Source organism: the organism of the source record quoted next, unplaced genomic scaffold (assembly GCF_019419815.1).
Source record: "Pyrus x bretschneideri cultivar Hongxiangsu unplaced genomic scaffold, Pyrus_bretschneideri_v1 Contig4, whole genome shotgun sequence".
In the NCBI taxonomy this organism is placed as follows: Eukaryota; Viridiplantae; Streptophyta; class Magnoliopsida; order Rosales; family Rosaceae; genus Pyrus; species Pyrus x bretschneideri.
Window position 1 is genome coordinate 3,703,149 of NW_025999723.1, and position 13,268 is coordinate 3,716,416.

At 37.5% G+C, this 13,268-nt stretch overlaps 3 protein-coding genes across 8 annotated transcripts; 1 reads left to right on the forward strand and 2 right to left on the reverse strand.

Moving 5' to 3' along the window:
• Positions 1-1,729: 1,729 nt before the first annotated feature.
• Positions 1,730-4,537, forward strand: LOC103961945 (NADPH-dependent aldo-keto reductase, chloroplastic). Its single transcript, XM_009374593.2, has 5 exons — positions 1,730-1,908; positions 2,163-2,338; positions 2,918-3,161; positions 3,668-3,847; positions 4,259-4,537. Exons 1-5 carry the CDS (start codon positions 1,789-1,791, stop codon positions 4,484-4,486), a joined length of 948 nt encoding a protein of 315 aa, XP_009372868.1. The 5' UTR covers positions 1,730-1,788; the 3' UTR covers positions 4,487-4,537.
• A 150-nt stretch (positions 4,538-4,687) lies between these two features.
• Positions 4,688-7,756, reverse strand: LOC103959864. 4 transcript variants are annotated; one of them, XM_048565511.1, is made up of 15 exons: positions 7,479-7,756; positions 7,312-7,395; positions 7,128-7,201; positions 6,995-7,028; positions 6,848-6,906; positions 6,609-6,761; positions 6,402-6,499; positions 6,242-6,297; positions 5,965-6,154; positions 5,749-5,858; positions 5,586-5,639; positions 5,384-5,449; positions 5,226-5,300; positions 4,976-5,062; positions 4,688-4,877 (listed from the first exon to the last, which is right to left on the reverse strand). In XM_048565511.1, exons 1-14 carry the CDS (start codon positions 7,524-7,526, stop codon positions 5,000-5,002), a joined length of 1,164 nt encoding a protein of 387 aa, XP_048421468.1. In that variant the 5' UTR covers positions 7,527-7,756; the 3' UTR covers positions 4,688-4,877; positions 4,976-4,999. The 4 variants fall into 4 exon arrangements, 2 of the variants coding, with proteins under 2 accessions (XP_048421468.1, XP_048421469.1); XM_048565512.1 differs by lacking the exon at positions 7,479-7,756 and having other exon boundaries at positions 6,995-7,021; positions 7,312-7,360; XR_007251226.1 differs by lacking the exons at positions 4,688-4,877; positions 4,976-5,062 and having other exon boundaries at positions 5,384-5,483.
• A 138-nt stretch (positions 7,757-7,894) lies between these two features.
• On the reverse strand, positions 7,895-13,012 carry LOC103961943. Of its 3 annotated transcripts, none has more exons than XM_009374590.3 (16): positions 12,688-13,011; positions 12,504-12,587; positions 12,314-12,387; positions 12,173-12,206; positions 12,025-12,083; positions 11,787-11,901; positions 11,515-11,552; positions 11,241-11,338; positions 11,057-11,112; positions 9,976-10,246; positions 9,713-9,828; positions 9,276-9,332; positions 9,076-9,141; positions 8,907-8,981; positions 8,615-8,705; positions 7,895-8,405 (listed from the first exon to the last, which is right to left on the reverse strand). In XM_009374590.3, exons 1-15 carry the CDS (start codon positions 12,901-12,903, stop codon positions 8,643-8,645), a joined length of 1,422 nt encoding a protein of 473 aa, XP_009372865.1. In that variant the 5' UTR covers positions 12,904-13,011; the 3' UTR covers positions 7,895-8,405; positions 8,615-8,642. The 3 variants fall into 3 exon arrangements, with proteins under 3 accessions (XP_009372865.1, XP_009372864.1, XP_048421466.1); XM_009374589.3 differs by having other exon boundaries at positions 7,895-8,396; positions 12,688-13,010; XM_048565509.1 differs by lacking the exon at positions 8,615-8,705 and having other exon boundaries at positions 12,688-13,012.
• Positions 13,013-13,268: the final 256 nt, after the last annotated feature.

The following is a 13,268-nucleotide window of genomic DNA, read 5'->3' on the forward strand; positions in this document are numbered from 1 at the left end:
TGGCGGTGCTCAAAAACACCTATACAAACATTGTCTTCCTTTGTAGTGGACGTCTCTCAAAATCCTAGTTAACAAAATGTGTGAGAATATATCCTGGGAAGTGACAAATTCCACGTTATTCAACACCCCCATTTGATCTTGATTTTCTTGGAAAAGGGATTTGAAATATATGATTCCTAAATTCCATATCATATATAATAAATCTACTTGGTAGTAGAGTGAGGTAGGTTTCACAATGATTTGCATGAACCACTAACCCAATACAAAATGGTACGAAAATAACATGTTTTAGGTTAATTCGTTAACCAGTCATGTAGTTATTGGATCATGTGACCACGCACTAAGAATCTGATAAAATATCGTTCATTGAATCTAGACATTTGACATGACAATTTCTTGCATACCTGTTAATCTAATACGAAACATATTTCGTTAACGAATCGAGTTGTTATTAGGTTACTTGTAAAAACTTGCTACGATATCGATTGCCAAATCTAATCATTAGGCATAACGATTTCTTGCATAATTGTTAACCTAACATGACCCGTTCAGATAACGAGTTAACGAATTTGGTCATTATCCAGCCACCTGTGAAGATAACAGGTTTAACATAACACGACCCGTTCATATAACGAGTATGATACGAAAACAATACGAATACAACAAACATGGTCCGTTTGCCAACCCTAGGGTGGGGTGTGAAAACTATTTTCTTGGACCACCATTTTATGTTTAGGGTTGTTGCTTAAAGAGTGTAGGATTGCAAATTAGGCTGTATAAGCCACAAGATTAAGCAACAGATTGATACTTAAAACCGTCCAATCTTCTAAAAAGCTAAAAATAGAAACGTCCAAATGTACTTGTATTTGACTTTGGAGCAATGTCAACTAAGAGAGTGCATTGTGCAAGACTATTAATGCTAATATAAATTAGTAAAGTTTCAAATCTCGATTGACTCTCTGCATTGACAAATTTGCATGTCAAATACCTAATTACTTGATTAATTTATTTAATTATGGTTTAGAGTCAACAAATCCAACTAGAAAATATTAATTTTTTGCATGCTCTAGCATTTTCCATTTCTTCAATTCTTTGCTAGAGAGAGAGAGAGAGAGAGAGAGAGAGCGAGAGAGATTGAGAGAAGGTAGGAGGTGACACCTGTTGTTCTTAGAAGCAACTGTTGCTTTGATGGTGGCACACATGCGTATATTAGTTGACTTTGAAATAAATGAAACCTTATCCTACTAAGTGGAGTTGATTGTATGAATCCTATAATGTTTACGCTTGATTTTGCGTAAAGTCTTTTGTTAGTTCCAAGTATTCCATATCTTTTAATAAAGTCTTTTTCCGTCTTCCTAGACCTTTCTCTGCCCTGTTTGTCCTAATCATCCGTCTCATGGTCACATCTTCTAACCGAAACATCTATAGGTATTCGTTTCACGTGTCACCATCTTAAGTATTGACTTTTATCTAAATATTTTCAAACAACAATATGATTTCTTTTTATTGTATGTACAGCTAAGTCTTGCCATTTCATGAAAAATCCCTAGAGACATGGAAGATCTCCCATGCCTTGTTTCTGTGTATATTTCAGTATACATTTCAAAGTCATTAGCTCTCTAATAAACAAGTTCAATAAATTTTAAATCATATTTAATGGGATTGAAGTGGATTAAGAAATCAGTTTAAGATGTTTGACATTTTTGGTCATGTCTCTATATAAAAGGAGCCATATTTGCATTGAGAAACACACAGAGAGAAGGGTGAGAGAGACAGAGAGAAAGAAAGATGAGAAGCAACCAGGTTCGATTGAATTGTGGAATCACAGTGCCTGTCATTGGGTTGGGCACTTATTCATTCCAAAACGATAGGAAAACAACAGAACTTGCTGTCCATATGGCCCTCAAGGTACAAACCCTACACACACTAGAGAATTCTGTCATACCACCGAAAATATATGTTCTTGTGTCTACAATACTTAGTACTATAGTCACAAGGAGATATACTTTATTGACGCTACAAATATCTTCTATCCGCTTGCTTTTATGTAATTTTTTTTTACACAAGCGATATCTTTGGGGGGGACAAACTGAACTCAAGATTTCGGATATGGGTGTAATTGTTCTTAACGACTAGAACTAATGCATGGTTGTGTAATGCAGATGGGTTACAGACATTTCGACACAGCGAAGATATATGGTTCGGAGCCGGCTCTCGGAAACGCTTTGACAATGGCAATGCATGACGGAGAAGTAGAGAGGGAAGACATTTTTGTGACATCGAAGTTATGGGGGAGTGATCACCATGACCCTGTTGCAGGACCCAAGCAAACTCTTAAGTAAGAAACTGTGCACTAACATATAAACGTCCGCAGTTTTGACACATATTTGTCCTGCAATCTCTCAAACTGCATGTTGAGTGTGAAAAATCATCTTCAATTCAGTGCCTGCTGGTTTTCAGCAGGATCTCCGGAGATCCCCACTCTTTTAGGTCAAAGATCAATGATTGAGCATTTCCACGAGGAGAAATCTGGGCACAAAAATCCATGGCCTAGGATTATGAGAATCCATGCAAGTTCTTATCGATTCAAAATCTTTATAAAAATAAAAAACATAGGGTGAGTCCAACCAATAAGGCTCTTCATTTACAATGGTCGGGAAGAGAACGTCTATCATACATAGCCTTATTTTTGCTTTGCAAATAGGCTGTTTGCATGATTCAAACCTGTGACCTTTCGGTCATAAAGAAACAATTTTTCCGTTACACCACAATTAGCCCTAAAAAGAATATAACTACGACAACACTATGGATGACGGCCTGATGATATTTTGCAACGTCAATAACAGTTCTAGATGAAATATGCGCGAAGTCGTTTTTAGATTAGATTGTAATGTGACGATTAATATTGGTGTTGCAGGAACATGGGAATGGAATATTTGGACATGTACCTAGTGCACTGGCCAGTGAAGTTGAAGCCATGGGCATGCAATCCCATTCCAGATGAAGATGAATTTGAGCCATTGGATTTGGAGACCACTTGGTCTGGAATGGAGAAGTGCCTGGACTTGGGATTGTGCAGGTGCATTGGTGTCAGCAATTTCTCCACCAAAAAGATTGAACAGCTTCTGGATTTTGCCTCTGTTCCCCCAGCTGTCGATCAGGTAAAATTTACCACTTAAATAATTAAATTCATGAGGTTACGTTTGAATTCGAGGGCGAGTCTTGATGTAATTAAAAGGTTGTTTTTTTAATGGAAAAATTACTGGTTCAAGTTGTAGGAATAGTTTTTTTATAAAGTAAGGATAAGATCGTGTATAATAGACGTTTTTTCTCCTCTTCTCCTTTGATCCTCGCAAAATAGAAAGACTTACTGACTTGAGATTGCCCTTTAAATTAGGTTTTAATTTCTCAGTGCGCCAACTTCGAACACAGAAGTTTGGAGTGAATCTCATTCCGTTAGCATCAATCGTCATTTGACATGAGATTATTTATAAGAAAAATTAATGAAAATGACATGAAAACTTTGAGTTTTAACAAAAATGACAAAATAAAGAGTAAAATAAATAATATCAGAATTAATTTTTTTAATATAAAAATATGATTTTTTTGTTAAAGTAAACATTATCAAAAAAAAAATTTCATTGAAGTTCCTTGTTTATACGCACAGGTCGAAATGCACCCGCTGTGGAGGCAAAGAAAGCTTCGAGATTTTTGTAGGGACCACAACATCCATGTAAGTGCTTACTCACCACTTGGTGGGCCTGGGAATTCATGGGGATCAACACTTGTGGTGAACAGTCCAACCATTCGGGCCATTGCCAACAAGCGTAAAGCAACTCCAGCCCAGGTAAACCCATCAAATAACAAACAAAACCATAGCAAACTTAGGACTCGTTTGAAAGTATATTTAAAATGATCTAAACGTTTTTAGAAAAATTGTTTTTGGGTTCAAAAACACTGTAAGTGTTTTATGCAAGAAGCACTTTAAATGCTTTTCCAAGATTTACTTGTATTTTTACTAATGACTGGTTCCAAAAATATTTTCCCCAAAAACACTTTCATCCATTTTAAAAGTACTTCCAAATGAACTCTCATTTATATTTTTTTATTAATGTAAGCTATATTCTATTTTAAATTACACAAAATGGTAGATCGGAAAATTTTAACGCATATGCATAAGGAAACCATGTCTGTTCTAACCAATGTGACTAATGTCTGCAACTGTTAAATGCTAATTAAATTCTTTTACTTGATGTAGGTTGCTCTAAGGTGGGGATTATCAAAGGGATCAAGCATGATTGTGAAAAGCTTTAGTCCAGAAAGGATTAAGGAGAACTTTGGAGCCTTTGATCTGAAATTGGACGGTCAAGATTTCATGGAGATAGACAAGTTGGAGGAAAGGAAGATCATGAGGGGAGAGTTTCTAGTCAACGAAACCACAAGCCCATACAAAACAATTCAAGATTTATGGGATGATGAAATTTAAATTCATTTCACATTGTTGTATTTTGTATGTAATTTAACCTTGAGTCTTCAATAAAAGGCGACCTCAAGCCAACAAGGGTCTTTGTTTGCAAGGGTAGGGTTGGGGAGGCCTCTATTGTACGTAGTCTTATCCTTATTTTGCAAAATAACTGTTTCCTTTTCATGACTCGAACCCGTGACCTTCGGTCACAAAAGAATAACATTTTTGTTGCGCCAATACTCGCCCTCAACCTTTAATCTTCAATGAATCATAAATTTCACCACAAAATTTATCAACAGATTTTGAGTGCCAGGCCAATTTCTTCAAATCCTGTCACTCGATCTTCGCCATCCAAACCGGTTTGCTGCTTTAGAACCCTTAGATTACCGATTCATTTCTCCGATTCTGAACCCTAAACCCGAAAATTGAACCAAATTCGTTAAACAGGTAACTATGTGACATACACTGTTGAAAGAAAAAAAAATTACATTATGATAGCCCAAGTCATACCTTGAGCTAACATACGAACGAAGTCTAATTTTCCTGAAGCTGCCTACTGTTTTCATTGGACTTCGGCGAAATTCCTTGCTCAATACGCTATATAACGATGAGCTAGTTGGGTAAGATAACTATGAGTTCGCAGTGTATGTAGACAAGGACTAACATATTGAGTTGGACATTGACATCAAGTTTTGAAGATTTAAGAAGCACGCAGGATTGCTTGAATTCGAAAAGTTTAATCATAACTCAGAAGATGTACCTCGAGAAGATATCCGTGCAGCCAGTCCAATGTCGGGTTGAATGTGTTTGTTGACAGGTTGAGTACTTTCAATCCCTGTTTGAATCAGATTAGCGAAAGATAAACCATCTGCCAATGTAAAGTTAATATGAACCGTGATTCACAAGAAACGCGCTTGCCTTGGAGTTGAATGAACAAAGATAGTCCTGAATGGTCTTTAAGTTGCTTGCTAGCTTATTTTTGTCCTAGAAAAGTAAACAAATAGATCACCGGATTGTTCTAACAAACAATCAGACTGTTTAGTTTTCAATTAATCAACGAACGATAAGCCTATAGTTCATTATTATTAACAGAAAATATAAGATGGTTAATAGTGAATACCTGGACTAGTTTATCATTGAATGCAAAAGTTGAGAACCATTCCTCTAGTAACGCCTGCAGATTGCGAAAAGAACAGGAGCAATGAGGTGAAATTTGAAGAATTAAAACTCGAGAAATGCTGTAATCTTAAAACTATGTAATATGTCAGAGGACGTGACCACACATTGTGATCGAATTCAGCCATCTTCAGAACTAGAGGTATAATAATTGGTCCAGGACCACACTTCTCTTTCGAAACAGAAGTACTTTTAACCTCCTCCGAACCACTTTCACCTGCACTACGGCCATGAAAGCATTTAGAGAACTAACATCTTAAATGGTTCAACTTGTCAACTCTCTTCAACGCAAACTTTGCAACCATATCCACATTAGGTTTAACCTTCGTTATTAATCTCAATGAAACTTCCTGCTAGGCCAATAGCTTCCAGGTAATCTACTTTGTTCGCTTTGTTAGTTGTGGGTGTCCCTTCTTCTGAGCTGACATGCACATTTTCCAAGTGTGTTCTGGATTCGTCTGGTGTTTTATTTTCATCCGCCATCAGATAGATGTTTGGATCGATATGCATTCCCTGTCATTACCATTAAAAGACGAAGGAGATCATATATGCTGAGAGAGACAGGAAACCATTACAGTGAGATGTTTATAGTTATCCTACTTCTATTATTATTGGCTTCCCATCTTTCACTGCCTTCTTCAAATCACCCGCCAATCCTACCGAACAAAGCAGACGAAATGTATGAATAAAGAGAGACATAATCTGCAAAACATTCTCTAACAGGCTTCAAACTGTTCCGATTATCTAATAAAGTGACTACCTTTACGAACAATCCTGCATTCCCTACAAAACTCGGTAATTAACTCCTCCGCGGAGCTGAAGTCTCGCGCCCATACAGGAGTAGATGCCAACGGTGCACTGAATTGGATCAAACGAGAGTATAAAAACATAGAATAGAAAAACTAAACTTGAGAAACGAGAAACATTCCTCTTCAAATGTAAGAAACTAAATAAAATCAAGACCTACTCCGTTGATGTGCGCAGCAATTCGTATACCACATCTGTCTGCATGACATTAGGCAAATTCAACCTCTGTGAAATTTGTGTTGCAATCGTCGACTTTCCAACGCAGGCAGTTCCACACAAAAGAATGATCAATGGCACTCTTTGATGGTGAAATCTGAAAGAAACGTAACCCCGACCAAATTGTTTCTTAAAAATCATGAACCGCCATATAACGCAGCGAAATTTTTTCCATGGACTGACCTCGTCATCATCTTGTAACGATTTGCGTACTCTTCCCCATAGCCCCTTTGCTCCATAAGCTGCAAATTATATAGAACTGTGAAGCTGATCAAATTCGACATGTTGAAATTTCGCAAAGTTCACAACTTCAACTTCTGTGGCCATTACCTTGAACATATTAGCTTCCAAATCGGACTGCGACCTGCCATACAACAACAGAATGCACAAAGTTAAGCCATATGTGGAAATCTAAACAAGAAATGAACAAAGCAATGTGGATGAAGGACGCGACGCGACATACACATCCAGAAGGCTGTTGTCCACAAGCAGCTTCTTGAGCTCAAGAGCGATTCTGATAGCTGCATGATTTGGGATCTAATAAACAGAATTATAATTTCGTCATCAGATTTCGCACGAAGAAACAAATGATCGAATTGTGACCAGCCAAACGAAGCATGACGAAGGAAATGCAGATTGAATTCCACCTTGGTGACGGTTAACATTTGGCTGAGCAAAAACCTCGAAAACACGTAGTAGTGCTCGGCATGATCACCCAACCACACCTTCACCTGGTTGCGAAACAACAAACTTTTACCACTCAAATTTTCTCAGGAACCAAACAGAAAGAATGATCGAGGAAAAGAAAACTAACCTTGACAAAGTCGTATTTGGAGGAAGCAGTTATGGTTCTCGGACCCATCTCCTGCAAATTAGTAAATTACAGAATGCAGATTGCATGTATTTTGGATTCTTGGATTTAATGCCGTTGCGTCCTAAGATTTTGATGATCCATGCAGCTGGTTGATTTTTTATTTTATTTTTGGATGCAACAAACTTACTGCTTTTTGTTGATATTGATTGTGAGATGATAACACCAATGATATTTCATTTCACGTGTTATAGAAGAAGGTGCATCGAAAAATTGCTCGTGAGATGGAATGTATAGTCACGTCGATAGAATCATGGGATATTGATTGAATATATCACATACCATATCATGTGGTATAAATACGAGGTGACCTTTAGCATCCCTTTGAATATATCATGCCACATCACGCAGTATCAAAATGTGCTATAAATATGTGGTAACCCTAGCATTACTCGACAGACAATTTACTGCATCTCTTTGTTGATATATACAGAGAAAAGGCGAAGAAGATGCACATACAACTGACGCTGTCCAAAGGTCGATCGTCGAAAAAGTGGTTAAGAACATCATCTTAAATACAGTATCCCTTAAGTTAAACATACGAACACTACTACGACAACAACTTATTGACTGATTTTACATACGTACAATACGAAGACAACAACTTATCCGAAACTTGGTATCTCGTATCGAAAAATTGAATTTTGGTGAAGTCTTGGATGCATTGAAGAGGCTGCATTTAGTTGAAATCTGGCGTCTCATCAAAGAACAAGTAATGCAAGTAGAAATTTGTTCTGCAAGCTGCTGCTGCTGCTGCAAAGGTGCTTATAGTATTTGTTCTCTGCTTTGTTTCCCGACATTTGATCTATATCGTCCAGCCGATCACTGTTTCATAACCGTTACTGGTTCTTTTCTCCAGCTCTACGTGAACTACAAACAGATATTATCAAGGAATGAATTTTAGCACAAAGGAATGAATGTAAAGCTGGTCATGAGCATAATATTTTTCGTGTTTGTTTTACAATCTTTTCCCATTTTCATTTGAACTTACCATGTAATTATTTTGTTTACAGAAGACAATAAATACCTAATCATATAGAGAGAAAACTAGATCAAAACAATGGAAGTCAAACTCATACCAGCCTTCAGCCAACATCGGAATGCAGTCTAACTTTCTGCAGGCCGCCTACTATTTTCATTGGACACTGATGAAATACCATGCTCTATACACTTTATAAAGAAACAAGGAGCCAGTTAATGTATCTTTCTCATATTCCGGCCACAGTGGCAGTTAAATTTGAGGTAATCTTGTATTGGTGATGGCATAATACGATAATATCATTTGGTGCCTTAAACATCCAAAACTTCCAGGTTTCAGCAGCATTAAAGAGGCCAGGGCAGCACAAATTTAAAAGAGTTCATCAGAAGTACCTCAAGAAGATACCCATGCAGCCAATCCAGTGTTTGCGGAAATGTGGTTGAAGATATATTGACAACTGTCAATCCCTGTTTGAATCAAGGATGATAAAATAAGACAACCAATAATAAACAATCGGCCAACTCAAAGATTAAAGGAGTTACAACACAGGAAAGAACTTACCTGCGAATTGAATGAACAAAGATAGTCCTGGATGGTCTTTAAGTTGCGTATTAGCTTATCTTTATCCTGGAAATGATAAATACGAGGGTTTGAGGGGATTTTTCCAACTGATAAGCTATCTTGAAAAAGAGTGAAAAACGAAAATCCGACGGGAATCTCTTCATTTAACAAACATTTAAGCATTCTTCATGATTTGATACCTGGACTACAGATTTACCACTAAATGTACGAGTTGAGATCACCTCTTCTAGTAATGCCTGCAAATGAGAAGTATAGGTAAACAAATTACAAAACAAGGCAAAGATTCAGAGAAGAATAGAAACAACGAAAAATTTGCAGTCACATCATCACCAACATGAAAACTCAAGAAATTCTTTACCAAGAGCCAAGAATAAAAGCATGAGAATCTGTATTCATTTTTCTACGAGAACTATATGTTTTCTAAATGACACCAATTCAGGATTTAGAGGCCTATGATTAAGAGAGGAGAGAGGGGACAGCACTAATAAATGTGCATGCACAAAAACAGAAACCAAAACCAACCAAGGCCAAATGCACTCACACAGAAAACGAGGACAGTGGGAAAAAGAGTTTGTACCATAATAAACTATATAAGTGAAGGAGAATGTGACCGCACCTTATGATCAAACTCAGCCATCTTCAAAACTAGAGGTATAATAATTGGTTCAGTACCAGACTTCTCTTTCTTAACAGAAGTACTTTTACTCAACTCCGGATCAGTAACACTTTCACCTGGATTGCATAAAAGTAGTCAGAGAACTGACATCTTAAATGTTCAACTCTGCCCTGTGCCTATTGATTAATTATGTTTCTGACCAAAATTAAGTGTGTTGGAACAGAACATAAACAATCTGAGAATTATCCACAGTGGGGATCAACCTTTTTCCTCAGAAACACTTCCGGCTAGGTCAATAGCTTCCAGGTGATCCGAGACTTCGTCCACCTTGTTAGTTGGTGTCCCTTCTTCGCAGCTGACATGTGCAGCACTGTTGCAAACTTCAGAAGAACTTCCGCTTATACTTGGAGAATTGTTTTCCATCTGTGTTTTGGAACCATCTACTGCAACGGGGTCTGCCTCCTGAGTTTTCTCTTGTGCTTGTGTTTTATTATCATCTTCCATTAAATAAATGCTTGGATCCAAATGTATTCCCTGCCATTATCATCAAACAGATGAAATCATCCAAGCTGAGAGTGAGACAAACTAAGTGGACGGAAGCTTGCTAATGCTTTTGACACTGTCATCGATAAATTGTTCATCCAAATAATTCACATATATGACCTAAAAAAAATCCCTTTTTATTTTTCAGCATTTAAAAACGCAAATGTCCATGCAGTGCCGTGATAAGCGTGTGCACACACACACACACACACACTCTCTCTCTCTCTCTCTCTCTCTCTCTCTCTCTCTCTCTCTCTCTCTCTCTCTCTCTCTCTCTCTCTCTCTCTCTCTTTCTCTCTCTCTCTCCCTAGGAAACTAGAAAGTCACGTCCACAAAATGTTTTGCAGCAAATACCATGGATTTTTTAACATAAGCACGGACTTAGCACCCAAACTGGAACATCTTGAGGAAAGATTCTTAAGCCATACGAAATACACGCACACCCAATCCCTTGTGAAAAGTAGTCACTATAAGATTTGTTCTGACACTTCTTACTGAAAATTACCAACCTAAGCAAATAGAGCAATAAAAATTCATCTGTCTGGTTCTCACTTCAAGACAAGGTTCAGGTACAAAACCAGATAAATGAGACTTGAACAGAATCTCCAGAAAACTAAGCACGGAGGGAACAAAAATATTGCAGCGAATCTATATGAGCTTTTTCAAGCTTAATATTTGAAACAGATCCTTTCCATAATAAAAAAGAAATGAAAAGGAACAGATAGAAGGAGGCAAAACTTTGAAGGGACAAAAGTTAGTTACAATGTGATTGACATCCACGGATTTCATAAACAAACACACCTCTATTATTATTGGTTTTCCATCTTTCATAGCTTTCTTCAAATCACCAGCCAATCCTGATAAACACATGTTCCAGAACTTTGATCAATATACTAGCCAAAAAGAGATTTCTGATTTCTCAAGGTTATAACTTCAAAAGTAGTCATATGACACATCTCAGCAGGTGGATCAATAAAGACATTACCTTTACGGACAATCCTGCATTCCCTACAAAATTCAGTAATTAACTCCTCAGAGGAGCTGAAGTCTCGTTCCCATACAGGAGTAGATGTCAACGGTGCACTGAATTGGATAAAAGGAGAGAATAAGCATTCCAATATCGTTCATCAAAACAAAGGACTTCAACACACGCAATGCTAACTAATCAGCTTAACATAGGACACACTATTATTTTGCAAACTATATTTTGGTGCACATTCAAATGAAAAACAAAGGAAATGTATGAAATTGGGACATACTCTGTTGAAGTGCGCAACAATTCATATACCATATCTGTCTGTAACAATTACACAGGAAAAATAAATGTCAAAGACATCTCTATGCACCTTGAAAACAGTAGAGAGAGGGAGGGAGAGAGAGAGAGGGAGAGAGAGAGAGAGAGAGAGAGAGAGAGAGAGAGAGAAAGGGAGGGAGAGAGAGAGAGGGAGGGGGAGAGAGAGAGAGAGAGAGAGAGAGAGAGAGAGAGAGAGAGAGAGAGAGAGAGAGAATGACAGGTGACAAATATTAGAACCTGCAAGACATTAGGCAAATTTAGTCTTTGTGCGAGTTGGGTAGCAATGGTCGACTTTCCAACACAGGCAGTTCCACATACAAGAATAACTAATGGTACTCGTTGATGGTGAAATCTGTAAAAATTTGTCTCAGCAAAGAAAAAAACTGGCATTACCATAGAATTCAGTAAAATTTTATCATCTTTTGTTTATTCGGTTTCAAGGCACTTCCTAAGAGTATATAGATTTTAGACTGACCTGGTCATCATCTTGTACCGATTTATGTACTCTTCCCCATAACCCCTTCGTTCCATAAGCTACAAATACAGAATGAACCCAAATCAGCATCTAGAAAGTTTGCAAAGTGCACTACTTTTCCGACAACTACACAAGCATATGACATTACCTTAAACAAATTCACTTCCAAATCGGACTGCGAACTGCAACGCATCAGGCGAACCCAAAAGTGAAACCATTTATACAAATCCAAACAAAACAACAAGAAAAATCAGAATAACAAAAAAGAATCAACGTTGAGACAGCATACACATCTAGCAGGCTGTTGTCGATCAGCAGCTTCTTGAGCTCCAGCGCGATTTTAATCGCTACATAATTCGGGATCTACAGATCACCACACCAAAAATTCACAATGAATAACATGATCAAATCATTACAATTTACCAAAATAAACGAACAAGTGAATCAAAATACTGAATTGGGTCGACTGAAATCGATACCTTAGTGACAGTCAACATTCGACTGAGCAAAAATCTGGAAAGAACATAGTAGTGATCTGCATTATCACCCAGCCAGACCTTCACCTGATGAGCAAAACAGAAATGATATTCGATTTCTGATTCATTTTCTTGGGACCCAAACAGAAAATCAAGAGAGAAAATCGAAAAAAGGAAAATGAAGAACCTTGACAAAGTCGTATTTGGAGGAAGTGTTGCGGGACGAGAATCTGATGGAAGTCGAAGAGACGCCACTACTTCTGTTGTTGTTGTCGTCGTCCAAATCCAAGTCGTCTACGCTGATGTTAACGTTGTCGTCGTCGATGTCGTTGATGTTGGGGCTTGAGACGGCGACTGCTTTGCCCTTGTTGTTCATCGTCTGTGTGTCTGGGTGGAATCCCATTGTTGTTCCAGTTCGAGAGGGGAGTTGCAGAAAGACAGAGGGTTAGGTGAGATCTTTCAGTGCGCCGGGACACGGCGTGTCACGCCACGTCACATTTTATTATACAAAATTAAAAGTGTTAAAGGCCTATCTGACGGATAGGTTCGAATTTCGTCGGTATGCCATTATTAAGAAAATCCACATTGTCAATTTTTTTTTCTTTTTTTTCTTATTTTGCCCTTATTTTTAATACACACTATTAACAAAAGAGGAGTAAAATAGTAATTTTATATCTTTTGACAAAATGACAATCATATTTTTTCAATTTTACCCTTATTTTTTATACACAATAGTAATTATGTAATATTAAAAAAAATATGCACTTA